The sequence below is a fragment of the Littorina saxatilis genome, linkage group LG1, assembly GCF_037325665.1.
Source record: "Littorina saxatilis isolate snail1 linkage group LG1, US_GU_Lsax_2.0, whole genome shotgun sequence".
Lineage (NCBI taxonomy): Eukaryota > Metazoa > Mollusca > Gastropoda > Littorinimorpha > Littorinidae > Littorina > Littorina saxatilis.
Genome location: NC_090245.1, coordinates 20965898 through 20993273, shown reverse-complemented (window position 1 = coordinate 20993273; position 27376 = coordinate 20965898). Strand labels below are relative to the sequence as shown.

Here is a 27376-nt window from a genome sequence, read left to right as displayed (position 1 = left end):
CTGAAAAATAGTTACAAACCACAGATTTGCTCGCTATTAGTAATGTCAGTGAAATGGAGATTCCAGATTCCCATGTCTGGTCCCTTCACTTGTTTCTGCTGACGTCCAGGCTACTTAGAGCAGAGGTAGTACTAGTAATCTGCTGGGTCAGAGAAAACTTCACTTCCCATCAAAGAAAGTGTGAGGACGGTACAAGGGATCATGTGTTTGTCCAAAGGGCCTAAAGATAGCTGAGCGGTGTATTTGCTTGTGTGTTTGTCCAAAGGGCCTGAAGATAGCTGAGCGGTGTATTTGCTTGTGTGTTTGTCCAAAGGGCCTGAAGATAGCTGAGCGGTGTATTTGCTTGTGTGTTTGTCCAAAGGGCCTGAAGATAGCTGAGCGGTGTATTTGCTTGTGTGTTTGTCCAAAGGGCCTGAAGATAGCTGAGCGGTGTATTTGCTTGTGTGTTTGTCCAAAGGGCCTGAAGATAGCTGAGCGGTGTATTTGCTTGTGTGTTTGTCCAAAGGGCCTGAAGATAGCTGAGCGGTGTATTTGCTTGTGTGTTTGTCCAAAGGGCCTGAAGATAGCTGAGCGGTGTATTTGCTTGTGTGTTTGTCCAAAGGGCCTAAAGATAGCTGAGCGGTGTATTTGCTTGTGTGTTTGTCCAAAGGGCCTGAAGATAGCTGAGCGGTGTATTTGCTTGTGTGTTTGTCCAAAGGGCCTGAAGATAGCTGAGCGGTGTATTTGCTTGTGTGTTTGTCCAAAGGGCCTGAAGATAGCTGAGCGGTGTATTTGCTTGTGTGTTTGTCCAAAGGGCCTGAAGATAGCTGAGCGGTGTATTTGCTTGTGTGTTTGTCCAAAGGGCCTGAAGATAGCTGAGCGGTGTATTTGCTTGTGTGTTTGTCCAAAGGGCCTGAAGATAGCTGAGCGGTGTATTTGCTTGTGTGTTTGTCCAAAGGGCCTGAAGATAGCTGAGCGGTGTATTTGCTTGTGTGTTTGTCCAAAGGGCCTGAAGATAGCTGAGCGGTGTATTTGCTTGTGTGTTTGTCCAAAGGGCCTGAAGATAGCTGAGCGGTGTATTTGCTTGTGTGTTTGTCCAAAGGGCCTGAAGATAGCTGAGCGGTGTATTTGCTTGTGTGTTTGTCCAAAGGGCCTGAAGATAGCTGAGCGGTGTATTTGCTTGTGTGTTTGTCCAAAGGGCCTGAAGATAGCTGAGCGGTGTATTTGCTTGTGTGTTTGTCCAAAGGGCCTGAAGATAGCTGAGCGGTGTATTTGCTTGTGTGTTTGTCCAAAGGGCCTGAAGATAGCTGAGCGGTGTATTTGCTTGTGTGTTTGTCCAAAGGGCCTGAAGATAGCTGAGCGGTGTATTTGCTTGTGTGTTTGTCCAAAGGGCCTGAAGATAGCTGAGCGGTGTATTTGCTTGTGTGTTTGTCCAAAGGGCCTGAAGATAGCTGAGCGGTGTATTTGCTTGTGTGTTTGTCCAAAGGGCCTGAAGATAGCTGAGCGGTGTATTTGCTTGTGTGTTTGTCCAAAGGGCCTGAAGATAGCTGAGCGGTGTATTTGCTTGTGTGTTTGTCCAAAGGGCCTGAAGATAGCTGAGCGGTGTATTTGCTTGTGTGTTTGTCCAAAGGGCCTGAAGATAGCTGAGCGGTGTATTTGCTTGTGTGTTTGTCCAAAGGGCCTGAAGATAGCTGAGCGGTGTATTTGCTTGTGTGTTTGTCCAAAGGGCCTGAAGATAGCTGAGCGGTGTATTTGCTTGTGTGTTTGTCCAAAGGGCCTGAAGATAGCTGAGCGGTGTATTTGCTTGTGTGTTTGTCCAAAGGGCCTGAAGATAGCTGAGCGGTGTATTTGCTTGTGTGTTTGTCCAAAGGGCCTGAAGATAGCTGAGCGGTGTATTTGCTTGTGTGTTTGTCCAAAGGGCCTGAAGATAGCTGAGCGGTGTATTTGCTTGTGTGTTTGTCCAAAGGGCCTAAAGATAGCTGAGCGGTGTATTTGCTTGTGTGTTTGTCCAAAGGGCCTGAAGATAGCTGAGCGGTGTATTTGCTTGTGTGTTTGTCCAAAGGGCCTGAAGATAGCTGAGCGGTGTATTTGCTTGTGTGTTTGTCCAAAGGGCCTGAAGATAGCTGAGCGGTGTATTTGCTTGTGTGTTTGTCCAAAGGGCCTAAAGATAGCTGAGCGGTGTATTTGCTTGTGTGTTTGTCCAAAGGGCCTAAAGATAGCTGAGCGGTGTATTTGCTTGTGTGTTTGTCCAAAGGGCCTGAAGATAGCTGAGCGGTGTATTTGCTTGTGTGTTTGTCCAAAGGGCCTAAAGATAGCTGAGCGGTGTATTTGCTTGTGTGTTTGTCCAAAGGGCCTAAAGATAGCTGAGCGGTGTATTTGCTTGTGTGTTTGTCCAAAGGGCCTGAAGATAGCTGAGCGGTGTATTTGCTTGTGTGTTTGTCCAAAGGGCCTGAAGATAGCTGAGCGGTGTATTTGCTTGTGTGTTTGTCCAAAGGGCCTGAAGATAGCTGAGCGGTGTATTTGCTTGTGTGTTTGTGCCAAAGGAGCTTGTATCAAAGTGCCGGTCGATTGACGTATCCCTCTCCTTGGCGTTATACTTATGATAGTACATTTAGGCGATCGAGTGGGATACTTCGATCGACTGGCACTTTGATACCGGTGTAACGATGTCATCTTGGCCCCGCCGTCATATTACCCCCTCGATATATACTCGAGACTGAAATATTGTATCCTGGTAAAATTAATGAAGTGAAATTATTTAAAGACGAAAAGCATGTCAGTTTCTTGCATGTGAAGAAAATTGGTGGTCAAATTTAATAGATTTCACCCCAAAAATCGATTTCTTCGAAAACGTGTACCGAGTGGTTACGTCCCTTGAATAAGAAGGGAAACATTTTAGGATGAATCAAATTTCCAAGTTAAATTTTTTTTAAATGGTTGGACAAATTTGTTCCCATGAATGTAAGGTCCCCAAGGTCGCTCATCAGTACTATCGAAGGGTGTTTTTTTGTTCAGTGCGGAGTTTATACAAGATCAACGAGGCCGAGAATCGTAATATGACGGCGGGACCAAGATGTCATCGTCACACCGGTACCTTATTGTGCAGGGTAAGCGCGTCGGTCATCCACACCAAACCAAACATGTTCGTTTCCAAACGCACGCACACAATATGTGTATAGGAGAAGTTAAACATTGCTTCAAACAGTTTCGGTCACATTGTTCCGCTTATTTGTTAAAGGCACAGTAAGCCTCCCGTAAACCATCACAGAGGCTCCCCGAGCGTCTACATACAGTACAAGCATACTTCCATTTAAACGCTCACCGAACGGGAACATCCTGGCTGCTTTCTGTCGAGCGTGAGAAATGTTCAAAGAATTTATTTTCGTGGACTTGGCCCTTTACAACAATGGCGCCTCGTTTTGGTGCTGGACGGCTGTTATGAATATCCCGGAAATCACGCCCGGACAGTAAGCCTCCCGTAAACCATCACAGATACTGTCAGGCTTTTACACACAGTACAAACACCCTTCCATTTGAACGCTCACCAAACGGGAACATCCTAGGTGCCCTACGTAAAGAGCGAGCAATTTTTAAAGAATTAATTTTGCAGATTGTCTCGAACACTTTTTGGGCCCATTCTGAACTCAGGTCAAAAATGAGTTCAACTGGCGATAGCCGTGGATCGATGATTATTGGATTGGATTGGATTGGATAAGATTTACAGTCCAGTGAGGTTACCCTCATGGAAATTCGGGCTGCTTTCTCCCCGGGGAAAGCGAGCTGCTATACATACGGCGCTACCCATATTTTTTTTTTCCTGCATACGTGTATTCATGTTTCCTGAGACTTAATGCCGTGTGAGATGGAATTTTTTTACTTTATTCCAAGTCCCACGGGTATTTGATGGACATTTTTATCTATGCCTATACAATTTTGCCAGGAAAGACCCTTTTGTCAATCGTGGGATCTTTAACGTTGCACACCCCAATGTAGTGTACACGAAGGGACCTCGGTTTTTCGTCTCATCCGAAAGACTAGCACTTGAACCCACCACCTAGGTTAGGAAAGGGGGGAGAAAATTGCGGCCTGACCCAGGCCTGAACACGCAACCTCTCGCTTCCGAGCGCAAGTGCGTTACCACTCGGCCACCCAGAATGTTTTTGGACCGTGGTGCGTTTTTGCGCTAGACCTAACTTTTAAAATCTAAATAATAAATTGACAGCTTGTTACACAAACATTCTTTAATCATAAAAGAATTCTTTTTTCATCAAAACAAGATCAGTGCAATTCGAAGTTGTGAAAGTTTGAAAAAAGAAAAGCCCGGAAGCAGGGTCACGCAAGGGTCGTATACTGACAACTCCTGTAGAGAAGACGTTGTAATATACTGTAGTTATAGGATTAGGGGGGGGGGGGGGGGTTCTTTTGTTACTTAGTCCTTTCACTGCATTCCATTACTGTTCTCATAACTTGTGATAGTGGAAGTACGTGCAATGTGGAATGGTCCTTATTTTTTAGGTGCTTGAGTAGTTCTGTGATGGTAGTAGTTTTGTGCAATGTGACTCTAGGTTCAGGTGCTTGAGTAGATCTGTGATAGTCTGTTAATACTGTTGTTTTAAACTGTCTAACTGGCTAGATTATGATTATATAATTTTATGTGATGATCTGACTAAATGATAATAATTACGTGTACTACTCACTTTTAAATGGATTATAATTTTTAGGTATTGTTCTAGTATTCACTAATGTTGCATTGATATTACTGGCACCCCTTTTAAACTGATATGGTTTTTACCTTTACAAGGCGACGATGTGAATTTGTGATGTAGATATGTGGCTGGTTATGTGTGAGTATGTAAATAATTGTGTGTGTGTGTGTGTGTGTGTGTGTGTGTGTGCGTGCGTGCGTGTGTGTGTGTGTGTGTGTGTGTGTGTGTGTGAGTTGTGTCTGTGTGGGCATGACAGTGTAATGTACGTATGTATGCATGCATGGTGATGTGTGTCTGCATATGTGTCTGGTTGGTTTTTATTTTATTTTTACCGTGCCGTGCCAAGATGAAATCCTTTTGCAAAATTGGTGAATAAATATCTTGTATCTTGTATAGCAGACGACGGTTGATGCGGCATATCGCCGTTCCTCTCCGGCAACAGTCAAAAGCCATCGCTAGAGTTCTTGTGAACCACAGCCGTTAATTGTTTCGTGCATAAAAACGTGCTATTGTAGATAAGCTCACATCGAGTCGCATTCAAATGACCAACTGACGACTACATTGTGAAAAAGGGAAACTGGATCACACGGGTTCACGATGGCTCAGGGGTAAGATAAACCACGCAAAAATAAATTCTTTGAAAATTGTTCGCTCTTTACGGAGGGCACCTAGGATGTTCTCAATCGGTGAGTGTTTAAATGAAAGGGTGTTTGTACTGTGTGTAAAAGCCTGACCGTATCTGTGATGGTATACGGGAGGCTTACTGTGCCTTTAAGCCAATTCAGGCTTTGAGGCTGTATCTGTAAGTGTGCTTGTTTACGCATATTTGTGTCTGATTTACAGTTGCTGTTTCAGAGGATTATGCCAAATCTGTCAAGACGTCTGGTTTACATCCCGTTACGCATGTTTTTAGCATGTTTTTAGCTGACCCGGGCAGAAACGCAGGCACTCACTTGAAACCACTCAAAACTGCATAATCTTGTTTTTGCACACTACAAGTAAATCACGTCGTTATTAATGCTACAGACTCCTAAACTGGACAAGAGAAATATGGATGACGTTAACTAGCAATTAGCGGCATTAACCGATTGAAACCAGAACACATTTTTGTCCATGCAAATGTACAATACTCAGTGTATGCTTTGATTTGAATCTTCAACTGTTTTGCGTGAAGGAGTGAATTTTGTTGTTGTTGTTGTTGCTGTTGTTGTTTTGCCGTTGTTTTGCTGTTGTTTTGCCGAGGGAGTTTGTTGTTGTTGTGGGGGTGTGTGTGTGTGTGTGTGTGTGTGTGTGTGTGTGTGTATATGTGTTTGTGTGTGTGTGTGTGTGTGTGTGTGTTGCGAGAACCAGTATTTGCGAGAGCCAAATTACTTGTTCAAGTGCCGGCTTAAAAAACACCATGTTGAATAAATAAATAACAAATCACGTGTGCTTTTGGGATGAAGAGGTTGAAGCATTTTTCGCCGTGACGCCATTTCGTGACAAGTAGGTATAATTGCACCTGCCGCTACATGTCCGTGTTGTCACGGCTTCTGTTTCTTCTCTCCCTCCTTTACCCCCAGAAGAGGGGTTGAGGATGCGGTTAATGAGATGAGGGGTTGGAGTCGGAGGAGAGAGACGGAAAGCCGTCCGTGTGTTGATTTGTATGTGTGTCCTTGTGTCTGTCTTGAGCCTTGTAATGAACGGCGTGAAGTTGCGTTAAGACAAGTGATGTAAAAAAAATGCATTTCAGTTTATATGTCGGCATAAGAGAATGAAACGTAATACATTGGGTTTGGGTTTCAGAAGAAGAAAACAAGTCGCGTAAGGCGAAAATACAATATTTAGTCAAGTAGCTGTCGAACTCACAGAATGAAACTGAACGCAATGCCATTTTTCAGCAAGACCGTATACTCGTAGCATCGTCAGTCCACCGCTCATGGCAAAGGCAGTGAAATTGACAAGAAGAGCGGGGTAGTAGTTGCGCTAAGAAGGATAGCACGCTTTTCTGTACCTCTCTTTGTTTTAACTTTCTGAGCGTGTTTTTAATCCAAACATATCATATCTATATGTTTTTGGAATCAGGAACCGACAAGGAATAAGATGAAAGTGTTTTTAAATTGATTTGGACAATTTAATTTTGATAATAATTTTTATATATTTAATTTTCAGAGCTTGTTTTTAATCCGAATATAACATATTTATATGTTTTTGGAATCAGCAAATGATGGAGAATAAGATAAACGTAAATTTGGATCGTTTTATAAATTTTTATTTTTTTTTACAATTTTCAGATTTTTAATGACCAAAGTCATTAATTAATTTTTAAGCCACCAAGCTGAAATGCAATACCGAAGTCCGGGCTTCGTCGAAGATTACTTGACCAAAATTTGAACCAATTTGGTTGAAAAATGAGGGCGTGACAGTGCCGCCTCAACTTTCACGAAAAGCCGGATATGACGTCATCAAAGACATTTATCAAAAAAATGAAAAAAACGTTCGGGGATTTCATACCCAGGAACTCTCATGTCAAATTTCATAAAGATCGGTCCAGTAGTTTAGTCTGAATCGCTCTACACACACACACAGACACACACACACACGCACACACACACGCACGCACATACACCACGACCCTCGTTTCGATTCCCCCTCGATGTTAAAATATTTAGTCAAAACTTGACTAAATATAAAAAGAATACAGTACAATGCAGCCACTGTTTGATGGCAGTTTAATTTCAAGCAAAATAATTTTAGTGGCTTAATTAGGTAATTATGTATTATCTTCCGATCTGAACTTCAATCCTATAGTCCGGACTGGGTCAAAGAGACTTAATCAAAATATCAGTGACTTTGATTGAAAAACGCTTTCACCACGGTGCGGCCTCGACATGTTTTTAACGGACGGATATGACTTCTTCAAAGACTAAAGGAAATAAACAACAACAACGTGTGGGCATATTATGTGGAAGAATTCATATGTAAAGTTTGAAGAACATCTGTTCAGTAGCTTTATGGGAATTGCTCTACGCGCGTTATTAGCCATATTGGTTGAAGTGACGTAAAAAAACTAAAACAAAACAAGAGGCGAAGCCTTCAAGACTCACGTAAGAAATCGACAAACAGTAACACAAACTCAGTCACTCTGTCACACATACACACACACAGTGTGACACGGTGCAAGAGTGCGAGACACTAGATCTAGATCTGTCTGTCTGTAGCCTACTTACGGGGACACGACTGCCAGATGGACAGATCGACACTGCGCTTTCGACAGCGCTTCCTCGCGCAGACACTGGAAACACGCTGTGCAGATTAACCAGTGTAGGAAATCTCCTTTGGTATCTTCCTTATCTATTTTTCTGGAGCTACGAAACCGAACAATCCGTCGCGATATAACCTTGAACGGTTGAAAACGACGTTAAACACCAAATAAAATAAAAAAATTAAAAAAAATTAAAAACCGAACAATGTGAAATCGTCTTCTCCGATCGGCGCCTGAACTGCAGCTCGGTGATAACTGTATCTATACCACAATCCTTCACGCGATCTGACCTAACCTTGACCCCTGACCTGGTCTACATACCACACACGACACAAACCAGTCACCTGCTTTTACCCCCTTAAAATCCCCCACCACCCGTTTTCTTTGGATACACACTTTAACTACATACGTGCCGACGAAATGTTGATCATTGCTTCAATACTTTGAAGCTGTTGCTTGAATAATAACCAGGTAAAATTAGTATTTCGGTGTTCAGTCAAATGTTAAAGTTTCTACCACAGACATACATACATACATACATACATACATACATACATACATACATACATACATACATACATACATACATACATACATACATACATACATACATACATACATACATACATACATACATACATACATACATACATACATACATACATACGCACGCACGCACGCACGCACAGACAGACAAAAGTTAGCATCGCATAGGCTACACTTACGTGAGCCAAAAACACGCGTACACACATCATTAAAAACCCTCACCTCCCTCTTAATACCAAGTCTACCGCAATACATTCAGTAAAGCATTTACCAAATGTAAAAACAAAATGAAAGTAAACTTAATTACTTGCGACTCTTTCTTTCTTTATTTATTTGGCGTTTAACGTCGTTTTCAACCGTTCAAGGTTATATCGCGACGGGGAAAGTAGGGGGGGGGATGGGATGGAGCCACTTGTTAATTGTTTCTTGTTCTCAAAAGCACTAATCAAAAAATTGCTCCAGGGGCTTGCAACGTAGTACAATATATGACCTTACTGGGAGAATGCAAGTTTCCAGTACAAAGGACAACATTTCTTACATACTGCTTGACTAAAATCTTTACAAACATTGACTATATTCTATACAAGAAACACTTAACAAGGGTAAAGGGAGAAACAGAATCCGTTGGTCGCCTCTTACGACATGCTGGGGAGCATCGGGTAAATTCGTCCCCCTAACCCGCGGGGGGTACTTGCGACTCTCCCTTTCTCCATTTTTCATTTAAATGTAGAAAAATAGCAGGGTTTTTTCTCACCTCCACTCCCATTCCTGAAACTCAAAACAGCGCAAAAGTGTAATTACAGTTTGTGTTAATTGGCAGTCGTTCTACAAGGGTGTGAAATTAACACCCTTATTATGGCAGACACTGCTATTTTCAGGGTAGGAGCTTCAAAAATGTTCGAAGAAGCTTGTTTTGAAGCTTAAAAAGTCGCTTGTTTTCGTGCCGTCTTTGTCCGTGTTTCTGTTTCTTTTTCCTTTGCTTGCACACACACACACACACACACTCACACACACACACACACACACACACACACACACACACACACACACACACACACACACACACACCTCTCTATCTCTTTCTCTCTCTCTCTCTCTCTCTCTCTCTCTCTCTCTCTCTCTCTCTGTCTCTCACTCACTCACTCTCACTCTCTCTCACTCTCTCTCTCTCTCTCTCTCGTGATTGTTTTGGAGAATAAATTAACTCAATGTTATTTTAAATGTGCCAACAAATGCCATTGCTACGGGCGATGTGACACGCCAGACTCAAAACTCAACAACAACAATAAACACAAGAAGTTGAAGGTGGTTTGGGGATGGCAGTGACTTTGAAAAGAACGCAGCCAATACGAATTCCAGAAACTGAAGAAAACCGCAGAAATGTTAATGCGTGGCATGACTTTCAGCCGCATAGGCAGAATTTTGTTGTATTTCCGTTTTCAAAAAAAGACAACTCGTTTTCAAAAAAAGACAACTCGTTTTCAAAAAAAGACAACTCGTTTTCAAAAAAAAGACAACTCGTTTTCAAAAAAAGACAACTCGTTTCAAAAAAAGACAACTCGTTTTCAAAAAAAGACAACTCGTTTTTAAAAAAAGACAACTCGTTTTCAAAAAAAGACAACTCGTTTTTAAAAAAAGACAACTCGTTCTGAAAGCAACAGACAAGCATATGAACAAGAAAGAAAACACTTCATTCTGGTTGCCATTGGGGTGACTGATTCATTCAAACGGTGAAATTTAGTTTTGGTATGGTTGGTATGGAGATAAAATGCAACGTATCTAATGCTATATATTCAGTAAATGATCAGTTTGTCCCAAACTCACGTGAAAAAAAAGGAATCGCGAACGCTAAGCTGCCAGTGGACAGAAGAATACGAATTAAGAATCGGATTTATAAAAAAAATAAACCGCACCAACAACAACAACAAAAGTCAACAACCTCTGTGAAAAAATACAGCTGTAGTTTCAATCTGGCCAAGCTCCAAAGAAGGTCAACCACAAAACGGCGGTTGTAACGAGCAAAACATGATCCCAGACGGGATAATCTACCTTGTCACGCCTCATTATTGTTCCTACAGTAAACATAGGATCAAGAGAAATCAACTAGAGATCTTCTGAGCCGATAATACAGACCTCACAGGAAGACCCGTCCATTCTTTCATTTCCAGTTCAACAAACCCATCAAACCTCCTTTCACCCAGTGTGTCTTTGCATGGTGAACTGTTGCTGACGATGATGTGTCTTTCTTTCTCTTCGGGGACGAGGCTCAATGCAAAATCTGCCAAGTTTTTACAAGGAGAAGGAGGAATTGGGGGAGAAAGAGGACAAGAGAGTATGGCACACGCATTCCTTTTTTGCCACTACTGAAGCAAACGTGTGCAAGATTGTATGTTACACGCTTTGATGACGAAATCAATTATTTTGATTATGCATTTATTTCTTAAAAATGTTACCTTCACATACATTCAGTCACTACCTTAAACACTTATGTTTTCAGTATTCATTTCAAGTGATCACGAACGTAGTAAAATGGGTATAAAAACGTTGTTACATTTTGTTGTGCATTCTGAATAGTGTGCCAACAGGCCTTGGTCAGTCAATCACGTTTTATCTGTGTACTAAGTGTTTGACGGATTAAAGAATAACACCAACCCCGTTCTCCTGTATATAACTGAAAGCCACATTTTCTTCTTCATTCAATTTCTGTTTTCAAAAGCTTCGTCAACTTTCCACTTACACGACAAGCTCCCTTTACCAAGCTTCAATTAAGAACCCTGAATACGAAAGGTCAAAACAAAACAATAGGTACTACTTTCACTATCGTCGTCTGCAACGAAAACCGAAAATGGCGAAACGCTTTGCTACGTACACAGAGGACGAAATTCCAAAGAAAAGATCGAACCTTACACCTGTGACTAGGAAAAGTTGCATAGTCATACATTCAGTCACTACCTTAAACACTTATGTTTTCAGTATTCATTTCAAGTGATCACGAACGTAGAAAAATGGGTTTCAAAGTGTTGTTATATTTTGTTGTGCATTCTGAATAGTGTGCCAACAGGCCTTGGTCAGTCAATCACGTTTTATCTGTGTACTAAGTGTTTGACGGATTAAAGAATAACACCAACCCCGTTCTCCTGTATATAACTGAAAGCCACATTTTCTTCTTCATTCAATTTCTGTTTTCAAAAGCTTCGTCAACTTTCCACTTACACGACAAGCTCCCTTTACCAAGCTTCAATTAAGAACCCTGAATACGAAAGGTCAAAACAAAACCATAGGTACTACTTTCACTATCGTCGTCTGCAACGAAAACCGAAAATGGCGAAACGCTTTGCTACGTACACAGAGGACGAAATTTCAAAGAAAAGATCGAACCTTACACCTGTGACTAGGAAAAGTTGCATAGACAGTTCCGTGCGGATCTCACCACGTATCAACGTACATCCGATGCTCAGGACCTACAGATAGGTGACGCTTTGGCGATTGAGGCTTCGTCTTCAGCTCTAACACGCACGCAGTGTCATAAAGTGGTTTGCATGTGAAATAAATGAAATTACTTTCATATGTACGTGTTCTGCCCTATTGCACTGTCTCTACCCTTTTCACACCAAACACTTCAACAGCAGAATTTGGGAGGATACAGGCTCATTATTTCCTCAACCAAAAAAACAACATACTTCTTCACTTCAAAGACATCAATACGAATCACTTTTCGACACACAGTTCACACAATCTTTTAGCTTTCACTCAATGCATGTAAATACATATTATAAAGATACTTTCTCAAATATAGATTAACGCACAACAGAAGGTACTGACAGACACTCACGAGTTCGAATCACGGCTCACTGCATGTCGCCAGTTTCACTTCCTTGTGTCGCTGAATCCTCGTAGAATAATGAATTCCCAAAAACTCTCATTGTAGATGCCAACACACACCTTTCACGTTTCTCCCCGAGAAACCCTTCCGCCATTAGCGAAAGCAACCGTCGTCTGCTACGACCGGTAACGATGAAGACTACTTCGTCTAGTCATCCTGCCCCGATGTGGTCCCTTGCTCGCCACCATCGTCCCGCGCTCTTCCGTGTAAGGTCCCTCCCTTGTACACGCCATGGAAAACCCTCATGGAAACTCCTAAAGAATTTAACCAAGTCTTAATACAACATTCTCTAAAACCATCTCTTCTTCCAAACGTTCATGTACCAACTCATACATTCTCGTACATCCTACGTTCACATTCCGTCCACATTCAATATCCAAACTAATACTTAATCTATGAATAACACTGCCATACAAAGCATCACCGTCTTAAACATAACATAAATGCGTAACATTTATGTTCAAGAAATTCCCCATGAAAAACCGTGCTACAATTACATCAAGAATTCTCTCAAAGCTTCACACTAAGATTCAGTGCCCTTTGTATACACTAACCTTTACACTCCAGCTATGTATTCCAACGTCAATAATATACAACATAGTAAATCATTTACCTTAAGAGACCCGTCTCTTGAAAGAGTACTTGTTCCCAGAACAAGACCGACACGCGCCGACAACCTTCCCGGTTGAAAATCTCAAACTCTGTGACGTTATTAACCCCAGACCAGCTACATGTCTCAAAACACAGCTCAGCTCAAGCTAAAGCCAGTTTTGCGTGGAACGCACAAAACACGTGAATAACGCTCTCCAGTCTCTACGCCTCTCGCTACAACATTTAGGGAGGTTAAAATCACGACGTTGTTCACATCACAAATTATGCTACTCACATCTTTGTGACACGCAGACAGTCAGGCAGGTCTAATATTATGCACCAGCGGTGTTGGAAGGTTTTGATTTAGAAACATTCGAATGTTACTTCGACGAGATAAACGAACCAAAAGTCAAAAGTGTGCCCCAAATTCGGAAAATATTCTTTCAAAACGGCACAATTAAAAACCGTCAACATCACTGTGAGAAAATAAACAATACAAACAGTTCCCCTGTGGAACATTTCCGGTGAACTTTCCCACGACCTGACCTACAAAAATCCTCCGTGTTCATTCGCGCTTTGCATTCAATCTGTGTTAGTGCGCGTGTGTGTTTGTGTGTTTAGCTTTCGTTGGTATGTGCTGTTTGGTTCAAAATAAGTTTATCTTTTTTCATTGAAAGATTCAGAAACGTTGATTGATACTTTGTTGAATGCATTCAACCAGAAAAGACACGAAACGCATTGAATCTATCTTCTGCGCGCATGCGTGTGTAGGGTATGTGTAAAAGGGCAATTGTGTTTTTCAGTCTTGTTTTGTGCCTGTTATTTCGTCCCCAAAAACTCATTTTTGTCTTTCTATGCCTATGCTGTGAGACATAATCGCTATTACGAGTCGCTCGACTGCTGCTGTCTCACTTCGGCTACGCCGTCGTGAGACATCTACAGTCTCGTGTGCAAGAAAACTCTCTGTCACACGACTAACTCGTAATAGCGGGTAATGTCGAGGAGTCCAGCCGGTTTTGTTAATGATGTTCTGCTGTGTGTTATAATCTGATATTGTCCCTTGTCTACTGTTTGTGTCAGCATGACACGATCCCCTTTGCTTGTAGATGAGATAGCAAGCCCAGCAGCTGCTGTGTATGTTACAAGGTTTTAAAAAGCACGATTTTACAATCGTCACCGTGGATGTAATCAGTAGCATCAGCATCATCGTTACCATTATCATTTCTATCATCATGATCTTTATCACCGACACCTTCTTCTTCTTCTCTAAGTGAACACTGCTTTTATGACCATCTATATGCGAGTGGAAAATCATAGCTCACACGCCCTGTTTCGCGTATTTCCTTTCCCAGTCAGTGTCCGTTGTTGCCTATATATATGTCGTGCCGAATTCACGTAATTGCCGACTTTGCGGAATCGGCAACATTTTTGCCCATTTGATTTCGCGTAATCGGCAAAACGCTGCCTATTACGCGAAATCAGCAGCGTTTTGCCGAAAACGCGGAAAGACTTCTAAAATTTGCCCATTTTGCGAAATCGGCAGCCACTTTTTGGTTTTCAAGTTCTCAAATGCCTGGGATTATATCATCACACTTAGACAACTAGGTACTCGAATGGATAGATATTGCAATAATCGATAAGTTATGGCAAGTTATTGCAGAAAGTGTAGTTTTCGTGCATTTCTGAAGTTATGCTCGACACAGACCAACATAGACATTACAAAACATAGTAGGGAGGTAAAGCAATGTTAATGCAATGTTCTGGTGACACAAAAAGTAACAGACTGGCTGTCGCTTTTGCAAAATGGGCAAATGTTAGAAGTCTTTCCGCATTTTCGGCAAAACGCTGCCGATTTCACGTAATGGGCACCATTTTGCCGATTACGCGAAATGGGCAAAAATGTTGCCGATTCCGCGAATTCAGCAATTCCGTGAATTCGGCACGACATATATACACACGCTCGTGAGTAAGATCCCCCAGTTTTCCCGCTGTACATCTGGTGGGTAGACAGTATCACCGTCACATTTCACATATATATATATACATTGAAATATAATGAGCCTCATAAATACAGCACTTTCAGCTTTGTCAGTAAGGCACCGCAACTCACATTTCTGCCTTTGAGGACATTCATTTAGCTGGGAATAACGACTCAGAAATCAGAAATCAAGCTTTAGATTCGTGGTATGTGTCTTAGTTTAAGAATGCTTCTATCCCACGTAAAGGCCTGGCGAGATCTGTTTTGGTGAACACGATGGTATGCGAAAGGGATGGTGCCTTTCAAACCGTGGATTTAGCTTGCAATGTTGGGTATGCGAAGGTTCGCTGAACCTGCAAAACGTTTGTCTGACATGTGGAGTGCTCATTTCAGTGTCGCATTTCTTTACGCAGCTATTACGATGCACTTTAAAAAAAAAATAACTAAAAAAAAAAAAGGACATTAGATCACAATGAGATACTCTTGTTGCACACTCACACACACAAACGAGAAACCGTTCTGGCTAACCTTGGGAATCTCTACATTCCGCGACGCAATGAGGAGAGAGGGAAAAAAAGATGAGAATGCGGCACTGGATTGAAGAAATAAAGCAGCCCTAGACTAAAGTCGTCCTGAACGAAAACAGACATACACACACTCACGCACGCACGCACAAACACACGCACGCACAAACACACACACGCACGCACAAACACGCACGCACAAACACATGCACGCACGCACGCACACACAAACACACACGCGCACGCACAAACAATAATAATAATAATAATAAATAACTTTTCTATAGCGCGAGTCCCATCAATTGGCTCCAGGCGCTTTACAAATTCATTATAGAATAAACTAGCACAAATCAACAAGCAAACAAAGCATACATTTAACTGAGACATAACACCAAGAACCCAAGCACTAAGCAAAAACTTAGCGTACAATGTTAAAAGTACACACACACGCACACACACGCACACACACACGCACGCACGCACGCACGCGCACACACAAAGATACCATTGACAAATAGACCATAAAGCACATACAGGGTAGAGAGTTCCAAAACAGAATAGAGTTGTGGAGAGTCTACTCAGGCTAAGCAAAGGCTTTACGAAACAGGTATGTTTTGAGTTGTGTTTTGAAGGAGGAAAGGCTGCTGGAGTCACGGATAGAACTTGGAAGCGAGTTCCAGACGGTCGGAATCTGGTACCTAAAGGTTCTTTCACCAAAGGTCTTGGTCCTGGTTTTGGGGATGCGAAGGAGTTTTTCAGAGGAGGATCTGAGAGAACGGGATGGCTCGTAGATACTGAGGGAATGGGACAAATAGGGGGGAAGTGTTTTCTCAAAACAGCGGTACCCTAACAGAGCCAGCTTGTACTCGATTCTATACTTCATAGGAAGCCAGTGAAGGGTGGTAAGTAGGGGAGTGACATGGTCTTTCTTAGACTTCTGCAGAATGAGCCTTGCAGCACTGTTCTGGACTCTCTGTAAGCGATCAAGTTCTTCAGTGGGGAGGCCGGCAAGCAATGAGTTGCAGTAGTCAAGTCGACTCAGGATCAGAGAGGAGACAAGTTGAACAGTGGCTTGGAGTGTCAGGAATGATCTGACAGAGGAAATCTTGCGCAACTCAAAAAAGGCACATTTACAAACAAAACTAATGTGTTTTTGCATTGTCAGAGCAGAGTCCAGGTACACGCCTAGGTCCTTAACAGCGGTTTGGGAGACAATCTGAGTGTCGCCTATTGTCAGGGAAGTACAGTCAATCTGATTTAAAGCATGCCTTGAGCCTGACAGCATCACCTCAGTTTTTGAGTCATTAAAACACACGCACGCACGCACGCACATGCTCGTGTGCCTTAGGGTTAGCTCGTCGCGATATAACCTTCGTGGTTGAAAACGACGTTAAACACCAAATAAAGAAAGAAAGCCTTAGGGTTAGCACTAAAACGACTCCAGAGGAGAAGGGGGCGTCTTTTCGCCCCAGCATCTCTGACAAATAAAGGTCGTTCCAGCTTTCTAAATGTGGACGTCTCGTTTTGTGGGTGAATGAGCGCGACAAATAAAAGTCAGAGGAAAAGCAATCACTTCTCTAAGATGCACCCTCTTGCCCTTGTCTAGATATAATTCACCAGCAGCAATGTAACAGCCACTGCATTCATCAGGTCCCGCTTGAGAATGAACAAATCATCCTGAACCTCTCACATGTCATTTGTTTTCTTTCTCTCTTTGTTTCTGTTCTGTTCTTACGGGAGTGATGATTTAGTGGCATGTTGTACAACATTGTCTTCATGGCTGTGTTCGAAAAGTGTATTCAACGTTCGTTTCAAACCCACCTTATTTGCTGCTTGTACTATCTATTGGCAATGTAAAAGTCATATTTCACCAAACAAATCAAGACTACTGCCTTTGCTGTTTATTTTCTGCCATCTGGAAAAGTTTGACCTAATAATCAGAATCACATTGTTTGATGCATTGCCTCTTGCTTTCTGTACATATAGTTTGTGTCACAAATGGCAAGGGCGTTGAATCTTTGTTATATTTCGTTTAAAATTTGAAGAGTAAGATGAGCATATCTAGTCAATACAACCCCTAAGCTGGCAATGGACTTATTGTATTCAGGCTACAAACGATGACCCGACAGTGCAAAGTGTTGCACCCACCCCAACACTATTCACCTCTCAATATCCCTGCTTGTAAGGCAAATGTTGATATGGTTTTTTTTACTCGAACCTGAATTCATACAGATAATTAAATACTGTCTGATCTGATGTACCTAATTTCTCCTTTTTCAACCATCTAATCATCAAGCAAGTGACTTCACGTTTGTGAATTTTCATTACATTCGTGTTTTAAGGTTTCTAGCATTTTCCGAATAATTCTAAGCATTTGCGGTATGTCAAAAGCAAACACGCTCTTCGCTGAAAAAAGAACAATAACAAAAAATAATTACAAACAAACAAAGGCAGGGAAAGCATGTTTTATTCCAAACAAAGCCGCAAGCGGGATAGGGTTTTATTGACGTAATAAAAAATCACACTCTGTTAAACGAAGGGGAAAGGGTAATAACTTCTTAACACACAGCAAGGAACTTGGCAAAACGAGGCAACGAACGAACATAAAACGTCACAATCGCATGCGGGGCTTCTCCTATTACAAGACACAACAAGAAAAGCAGTAATAAAGAAGCAACATGGGAAGAAAAACACATTTAAAAATAAATCTAAGAATTAACTCAGTATTCGCCTCTGTGAAGACCCCCCGCGGGTTAGGGGGAGTCCCATATTGGTTGGGACGAGAAAGAATTTACCCGATGCTAACCAGCATGTCGTAAGAGGCGACTAACAGGTTCTGTTTCTCCTTTTACCCTTGTTAAGTGTTTCTTGTATAGAATATAGTCAATGTTTGTAAAGATTTTAGTCAAGCAGTATGTAAGAAATGTTACGTCCTTTGTACTGGAAACTTGCATTCTCCCAGTAAGGTCATATATTGTACTACGTTGCAAGCCCCTGGAGCAATTTTTTGATTAGTGCTTTTGTGAACAAGAAACAATTAACAAGTGGCTCTATCCCATCTCCCCCCTTTCCCCTATCCCATCTCCCCCCTTCCCCCGTCGCGATATAACCTTGAATGGTTGAAAACGACGTTAAACACCAAAGAAAGTAAGAAAGAAAGCCTCTGTGAAGTTTCTAGTATGTTGCCAAATGATTCTACGCATTAGCTGCATGGCGGGGGAAAAAAGCTTAGTTATCATTCCACATGTACACACGATATTTTTGCACGAAAAAAACAACAAATGATGCCAACTAAGCAAAACTATGGGAAGAAAAACAGTGGGCCGAGCTAACTAGGTAAGACAAACCATGTTCGCAGAATGTGTCATCATACCCTTTGCAGATACAAGTAAACAACAGTAGCCGTGCATGCGCATGTTTTGTCGGTTTTAAGGCCCCCCCTCTCTCTCTCTCTCTCTCTCTCTCTCTCTCTCTCTCTCTCTCTCTCTCTCTCTGAGTCTCTCTCTCTCTCTCTCTCTCTCTCTCTCTCTTCTCTCTCTCTCTTCTCTCTCTCTTCTCTCCTCTCTCTCTCTCTTCCCGCAGTGGGGCACTGCGGTTATGAAATTAAAGGCCCCTCCTGTTCTTGGAACCGCAGGAGCTTTCTAGTTTGCTGTTAGGTAGATTTTTGGTTCCTCTTTCCTGTCATGCTCTCTTTTTCTTCATGAATTCTTTTCTTTTTTCTGCCTTCTTGCTCATTCACCTGTATTTTTTCCAAAAATCTCTTCTCTTGCCGCTTGTCTCGCGATTCATGTATAGTTTAATCTGTTAGTGTTCTGATGTAAGTCCAGCAGTAGATAGGTTAAGCCTATTTTAACATACTGGAAACTGGTAATCTTCCAGTAGGTATTAATTTAGTTTTACTAAAGCCTGCTGGGACACAAGTAATGGGTTAGTGCATTTGTAAACAGGAATCGCTTGACAAGTGGCCCCCTTCATCCCCCCCTTCCTCGTCCTGATATGGCTCTGCGTAGTCGGCTGGACGTTAAGCAACAAATAAACAAACAAACAAACTCTCTGTCTCTGTCTCTGTCTCTCTCTCTCTCTCTCTCTCTCTCTCTCTCTCTCTCTCAAATATGCTTTTCTTCCGAAAGGCAAATTAATTATATCTGTCTGTCATTACTGACAGCTTATGAGGTTACAGGTAAACATCTGGAGCCAAAAATGTTGCAGTGAGTGGCTAGGTCAACTTGACCTCTGTCGAAATATCACTCGGGAACCAACCACTAAACTTGTTTTGAGTGTCAGACAGTTGCCCCAAGGACTGGAGGACAAAGAGCCGATAGACAAAACGAGGATTCTTGTACGTGGGGGGGATTGTTTGCTTGTGTGTGTGTGTGTGTGTGTGTGTGTGTGTGTGTGTGTGTGTGTGTGTGTGACGTGTTGTTGGTGCTGTTTGTTTGTGGGTTGTTGTTGGTTTTTTGCTTTCTTGGTATTTGTACACTTTTTGTGGTGCATGCGTGCGTGCTTGTATCCGAGATTTTAAAAGAGACGAAACCTACGAAGACATATTGGTTTCTGTCATAAGATTAGGAGGGATTGACGGGCAGAACTAGATGGGCTAAAGGTGCACCAAAGGTGAGAGTTCAGAACCACCGGGGTTCCCATGGTCGGACCTGTTGTCGGCGGTGTCACTGGGGCAATCAGTCTGTCACTCTCTGATCCCTCCATACCAAACCCCTCAGTGATGGGTCGTGGTGGAGGGAGGCTGGGGACGGTTGGTAAGGAAGGAGGGAGGCTGGAGGAACAGTATTGTTCCTGTGGTTGTTTTGTGATGTTGGCGGCCCTTTTTAAAATGTAGCTATTACTTTCAAAGCATTCCCTCCCCAGCCATTCCCAAACCTCTCTTTAACGACTGCTTCCCCGCTTTCCTGCAATTGGGTGCGTTATATTTTGCTGGCTCAAATGCGGCTCAGTTAGAAGCATACTCTCTCTCTCTCTCTCTCTCTCTCTCTCTCTCTCTCTCTCTCTCTCTCTCTCTCTCTCTCTATCTCTCTATCTCTCTCTCTCTCTCTCTCTCTCTCTCTCTCTCTCTCTCTCTCTAATAGTGAAAACAAGTAATGATCTTTGGCCGGAAAATGTTTGACCTTTATGTTAGCTGGAATGCATCGTCTGAACAGATTTAGCAGTGATCTGTCTTCGTAATGCTGACATAGATTTATTTCCAATTTTGAACAGCTTCTCTCTCTCTCTCTCTCTCTCTCTCTCTCTCTCTCTCTCTCTCTCTCTCTCTCTCTCTCTCTCTCTCTCTCTCTCTCTCTCTCTCTCTCTCTCTCTCTCTCTCCCTCCCTCCCCCCCCTCCCATGTTGCCTGCCCGCCTATATGTTCGAGGTGAGTTCAACCATCAGTACGGCTTGTTGGCTTCTCTTGTCTTTATGTTTACCTGCACGTAAATATATACCCTTTCCTGATGTTACTTGTCCATTTGCTGCGACAGTCGTGACCACACCGAAACAGAAACTCCGCCGCATAAACTATGGGTACTTTCACGGTCCACTTTGCAATGCATACACCATCCACATCACACGGATTATACTTTAGTTCACACCCCGAATACTTTTCACACTTCAATTCCCAAAACATACATCCACCCCCACCCTGAAAGGCACACTCATTCCAGCAAAAACGGTTGGGCTCGGATCTGGCCAGGCTTGTACTTATAAGAACATCCCTCCATTTGGATACATACTCAAAATCAAAATCCAGTAGCAATAGCATGCCGATGAAAGAACAGGTTGAATTTTCTGAGAAATTAAACGAGTTCTATTGTAGATTCGAGAAAGATGATTTGAAGGATGATTTAGACAGCGTGACTTCCCAGCTTAAGGTAGATATGGCAGGTGATGAGGAGGACTTTGAAATTCAAGGCAAGACTGTTGAGAAGGTTTTTAGCAAGTTGAATGTAAAGAAAGCAGTTGGTCCTGATAACATCGGTGGACGAGTTTTGAGATCATGTGCCTGTCAGTTGTCCGTTGTTTTTAGCCGTTTGTTTAGTTGGTCTCTGAAAGATTGCACTGTGCCTAGACTCTGGAAAAACTCTACGATCAGCCCTGTCCCCAAGAACAACAAGCCCAAAACCCTGAATGACTATCGCCCTGTAGCTCTCACCTCTATTGTTATGAAGTGCTTTGAGCGCATTGTCCTCTTTAGACTGCTCCATCAGGTCAAGCCCCATCAGGATCCCTTCCAGTTTGCATACAAGCAGAACAGATGCACAGGTGACGTCACACTCACACTCTTACACAACGCATACACACACTTAGAAAAACCTGGCTCTTTTGTACGCATTCTTTTCATAGACTTCTCTTCTGCCTTCAACACTATCCAACCCTGCCTCATGGCCCAGAAACTTCTCCGCTACAGCGTGACTCCAAGGCTTATCCTGTGGATTATCAACTTTCTCGTTAACAGAACCCAGTCAGTCCGCTTTCAGACAGCTCTCTCTTCCCTTAGGTCCACCTCCATAGGCTCTCCACAGGGTACAGTTATCTCCCCTGTGTTGTTCACACTCTATACTAACGACTGCAGTGGCACTGACTCCACCCTTCTTATCAAATATTCAGATGATACAGCGCTAGAAGATCTCTCCAATAGTGACGCAACTTACTTTGCAGAAGTAGAACGTTTCAAAGCCTGGTGTAAAGACAACTTTTTAGACCTAAATGTGACAAAGACCAAAGAACTTCTGATAGACTTTAGAAGAAACCCTGCCCCTGTCCCTGACCTGATGATTGATTGTGTGACTGTTGAGCGTGTGACTGAATATAAGTATCTTGGCACAGTTATCGATGATAAGCTGTCCTTCAATGCAAACACCACCCTCATACACAAAAAATGTCAGTCACGCATCTACTGCCTTCAGAAACTTAGGAAGTTGAATGTGAACCCTTCTATCCTTCAAACTTTCTACCGCTCTTTCATCGAGTCTGTCATCACTTTTGGTTTTGTGTCCTGGTATGGAGGTCTGAGTGTGAAGAACAGGAATGTCTAAGTGCGAATGGTGAATGTCAGTAGCAAGGTGATTGGCAGGCAGCAAGCAAGTGTGGAGTCCCTGTATGAAAAGCGTAGGCGGATAAACTAAGCTTCAGATAGGTCCCATGTCCTTGCCCACCTCTATGAACTCCTTCCCTCTGGCCGTAGACTTCGCACGCACAAAGCTAGGACACTCAGGCTGCAAAACAGCTTCATCCCCAAATCCATCACCCTTGGCAACATGTAAACACATCCACATACCCGACTCAGCCCCTCTTCTGCCAGTGCAATCAGTAGTAATGTACATGTATGTATTGGTTTTATGTACGTCCATATTTTTTCTGTGATATATTGTATGCTATGATTTTTTGCAATGATGTTTAGCCATAGTCCGTTATACGCGTAGGTGTGCGAGCATATGTAAGCGCAGTGCTTTAAAGATGTCCATGTGGGAATGTGTAAGTGGGCGTAGTCGAATGTCCATGTGGGAATGTGTAAGTGGAGCATATAAGAATGCCCATGTGTGAATGTGTAAGTGGAGCGTATAAGAATGTGTAAGTGGAGCGTATAAGAATGTGTAAGTGGAGCGTGGTCGAATGTCCATGTGTGAATGGGTAAGTTGAGCGTATAAGAATGTCCATGTGTGCGATGTGTAAGTGAGACATGGATGTGTTCATGACTGAATGCGTAAGCACAATGCAAGGAATGGCCAGAAAGGTATGTGGGAGGTGTGTTTATAACCTGCCCTGTTATATAGTGCTATATGTCTTATGTAAAAACAATGTCCTGTTTGTATTATTGTTATGTACCACGCCTGAATTTCTCTATGAGATAATAAAGTATTCTTATTCTTATTCTTATTCTTATACCAAAAACCAGCATCCTGGCAGCTTCCTGTGTAAAGCTGTGTTGTTAATTTGTTTTGTTTATTTGTTGCTTAACGTCCAGCCGACTACGCAGAGCCATATCAGGACGAGGAAGGGGGGAAGAAGGGGGCCACTTGTCAAGCGATTCCTGTTTACAAATGCACTAACCCATTACTTGTGTCCCAGCAGGCTTTAGTAAAACTAAATTAATACCTACTGGAAGATTACCAGTTTCCAGTATGTTAAAATAGGCTTAACCTATCTACTGCTGGACTTACATCAGAACACTAACAGATTAAACTATACATGAATCGCGAGACAAGCGGCAAGAGAAGAGATTTTTGGAAAAAATACAGGTGAATGAGCAAGAAGGCAGAAAAAAGAAAAGAATTCATGAAGAAAAAGAGAGCATGACAGGAAAGAGGAACCAAAAATCTACCTAACAGCAAACTAGAAAGCTCCTGCGGTTCCAAAAACAGGAGGGGCCTTTAATTTCATAACCGCAGTGCCCCACTGCGGGATGTGTTGTTGATGTGTGTGTGTTGTTTTTGTTTTTTGTTTTATTGTTTTTGTAATGAACTTATGGCTAAACGGACACTATATAGTAGCTCTTCTTCTTCTTCTTTGTTCATGGGCTTAGACTCCCACATTCACTCATGTTTTTATCATGAGTGGATTTTTACGTGTATGACCGTTTTTACCCCGCCATTTAGGCAGCCATACGCCGCTTTCGGAGGATGCATGCTTGGTATTTTCGTGTTTCTATAACCCACCGAACTCTGACATGGATTACAGGATTTTTTCCCTGCGCACTTGGTCTTGTGCGTGCATGTACACACGAAGGGGGTTAAGTCACAAGCAGGTCTGCACATAAGTTGACCTGGGAGATCGGAAAAATCTCCACTCTTAACCCACCAGGCGGCAGCGACCGGGATTCGAACTCACGACCTCCCGATTAGGAGGCCGACGTCTTACCACCACGCCACTGCGCCCGACACTAGTAGCAATCTGTGAGACTATTTTCTAAATGTAAAAATATCTCTCTCTGTACAAAAAGCGGTCCGAGTGTCGGTATTTGAGTTTGGTATGTGTCCAAGGGGAAAGATGATTTCCTATCCTGTGTTAGACCTTTTTAGACCTGTGCTAGACCTGTGTTAGACCTATGCTAGACCTGTGTTAGACCTGTGCTAGACCTGTGTTGGACCTGGTTAGACCTGTGTTAGACCTGTGCTAGACCTGTGTTAGACCTGTGCTAGACCTGTGTTAGACCTGTGCTAGACCTGTGCTAGACCTGGTTAGACCTGTGTTAGACCTGTGCTAGACCTGTGTTAGACCTGGTTAGACATGTGTTAGACCTGGTCAGACCTGGTTAGACCTGGTCAGACCTGGTTAGACCTGTGCTAGACCTGGTTAGACCTGGTTAGACCTGTGCTAGACCTGTGTTAGACCTGGTCAGACCTGTGCTAGACCTGGTTAGACCTGGTTAGACCTGTGCTAGACCTGGTTAGACCTGTGCTAAACCTGGTTAGGCTTGTGCCAGACCTGGTTAGACCTGTGCTAGACCTGTGTTATACCTGGTTAGATCTGAGAATCCAATCGTTTACACAGGAAGAACTGTGCCTTTAACGCTGATTATATGTATATGTCTACCGGATGAACTTTCAGATAAAATTAGAATTTCAATCTGAAGAACCAATGCTATGTGACCTGTAACCTGTTCATTTCATCAAGGTGAGATCGGAATTTTGATTTCAGCTAGTTGAGATCAGAAACCGGATATCACCAGCTAGATTTAGAATGTAGCCGGAATCCAATTTCAGCCATGACATATATATTGAGACAGTGGTACCTGCAATGATATGACACCTTCGGGGCCATGCGAAAGTGTCCCTACACTGCAGGTGTCCTCTCGCAAAAGGCATATGTTGGCAAGTTAATAAACAAAGGGACAACAGAAGATGTCCTCTCATGGGAGGTGTCCTCTCATCGGAGGGAACTGCCGTCACAGGTACATGTACCGCTTTACCACCTACACCCACACACAGATTTTCGTTTGGTTTGCGTTTGCATAAATCTGAGTTGACATCGTAAATGGTTTCAGTTGTCATTGACTCCTTTCATTGTATCGGCTGGACATCTCTTGTTGGGATGAATTCATTTCAGTTCTTTTATGCTGGGTCGTTCTATTGGCGCTGTATGTACGGATACTCAGGTGTGAATGTGGGACTTATGAGGGCCTTTTGTGTCCTTTGGTGAATACCATTAACATCTTATTGTCCCCTGAGGTGTTATTGTTGTGTGTAGGTTTGTGACTGACCGTCCGAGATAAATATACTGAAAGCCGAGTTTCCCTGTCTGTGCCGATGACTAAATAGTTGTGTGTGTGTCTGTCTGTCTGTCTGTCTGTCACTGTGTCAGTCCGTCTCTCTCTCCCTCTCTACATCTCTTTCTCTCTCTCTCTCTCTCTCTCTCTCTCTCTCTCTCTCTCTCTCTCTCTCTCTCTCTCTCTCTCTCTTTTAAAGACAAAGGATGACAGAGAGACATGAGTGAAGTGCGACAGTGACTGGATTTTGTGCTGATGCATTACTGTCCTTTTTCAAACATTTTGCTGTTGTAAATGCCTGTTTCCACTGTCGCCATGTCGACTGTCATTACAATGATGATGATTTTTATTATGATTAATATTACTATGATTATTTTTCATGAAGCATGAATGTTGAAACTTTGTACACCCCGAATTGAAATGGGCCCAAGGCCTAATCAATAAACAATCCAGACTCCAGACTCCAGACTCCAGACTCTCTCTCTCTCTCTCTCTCTCTCTCTCTCGTCTCTCTCTCTCTCTCTCTCTCTCTCTCTCTCTCTCTCTCTCTCTCTCTCTCTCTCTCTCTCTCTCTCTCTCTCTCTCTCTCTCTCTCTCTCTCTCTCTCTCTCTCTCCACACACACACACACACACACACACACACACACACACACACACACACACCAACACACACACACACAGAGGTTAAGTTCCATTTCATGTGCATGTATTTTATCTCCCCTTGTTTTTGGAGAAAATCACGGTCCAACTATACCTTAACTGCATGGTCACTGTTTTGCATGCGCGCAGGCATACACTTGTCCAGTAAAAACTGTTGTCCTTGCACTCGTCATGGTCCTACAGTATAGTCACTGACTGTGTGTAATGGAGGTTTTCTTTTTGTTGCAGACTGAAGGGTGTTGCTGAAAATGTGGCTCTTAATCAACGAGAGAAATATCATGGGTATGATATGGTCATATGTGTGTCTGCCTGTCTGTATATTTTTGTGTGTGTGTCAGTCTGTCTTTATCTCTGTCTGTCTGTTTCTCTGTCTGCCTGTTTATGTGTGTGTCTGTGCATGTGTACGTCTGGGCATGACGTATGTTTGTGCATACGTGTGTGTGTGAGAGAGAGTTTGTGTGTGTGCGTGTTCATTTGAGAGAGGTGCACATGTTAGTTTTGGGAACATATTTCAGGTTCAGTATGTGTGCATGTTTGTTGGTGGAATTCTTTTTTCTTTTTCTTTTTCTTTTTCTTTTTCTTTTTCTTTTTCTACTGAATGATATGTATAGGTTACAACACGAGTGGTTTTTTATATGGCTTGTATTTCAGTCAAGACCCAGCGGATGAATATCATCGGGAGACACGAGCCTCTGGCGAGTGGCTCTCGATTGATATTCCCGCTGGGTCTTGACTGAAATACAAGCCATATAAAAAACCACGAGTGTTGTAATCTGTATATCCCATTCTACCATCAAACACAAAGTGTAGACTACTAGCGGCACTGTTGCGATCTGTGCAGGGTAAAACTGTTGCCAGCGAGACTTAGCCCTTTTGCAACCTTAAACTAAGTGACCGTCGCTGAAAAAATAAAACGAATGAGTGCATCGATAAGTACGCGGTAACACTACTTTCAGACCATTTAAAAGCTTTAAGTAAAGGTTCATAAGTTGCAAGAAAGTAATGAAGTCGAATAGAAATTAATTTAGTTGAAGCGCACAATTCTTTTGTTTTGCGTTTCAGGTCGG

General features: G+C 42.6%; 1 protein-coding gene across 1 annotated transcript in view; it reads left to right on the top strand.

Annotated features, from left to right (window-relative positions):
- LOC138964708 (protein disulfide-isomerase TMX3-like) overlaps positions 1–27376 on the top strand; it is a 135158-nt gene that overhangs the window by 97457 nt on the left and 10325 nt on the right. The window contains exon 10 of the mRNA XM_070336739.1: positions 26538–26591. Coding sequence (XP_070192840.1) covers positions 26538–26591 — 54 coding nt within the window. The remainder of the gene's footprint in view (positions 1–26537; positions 26592–27376) is intronic.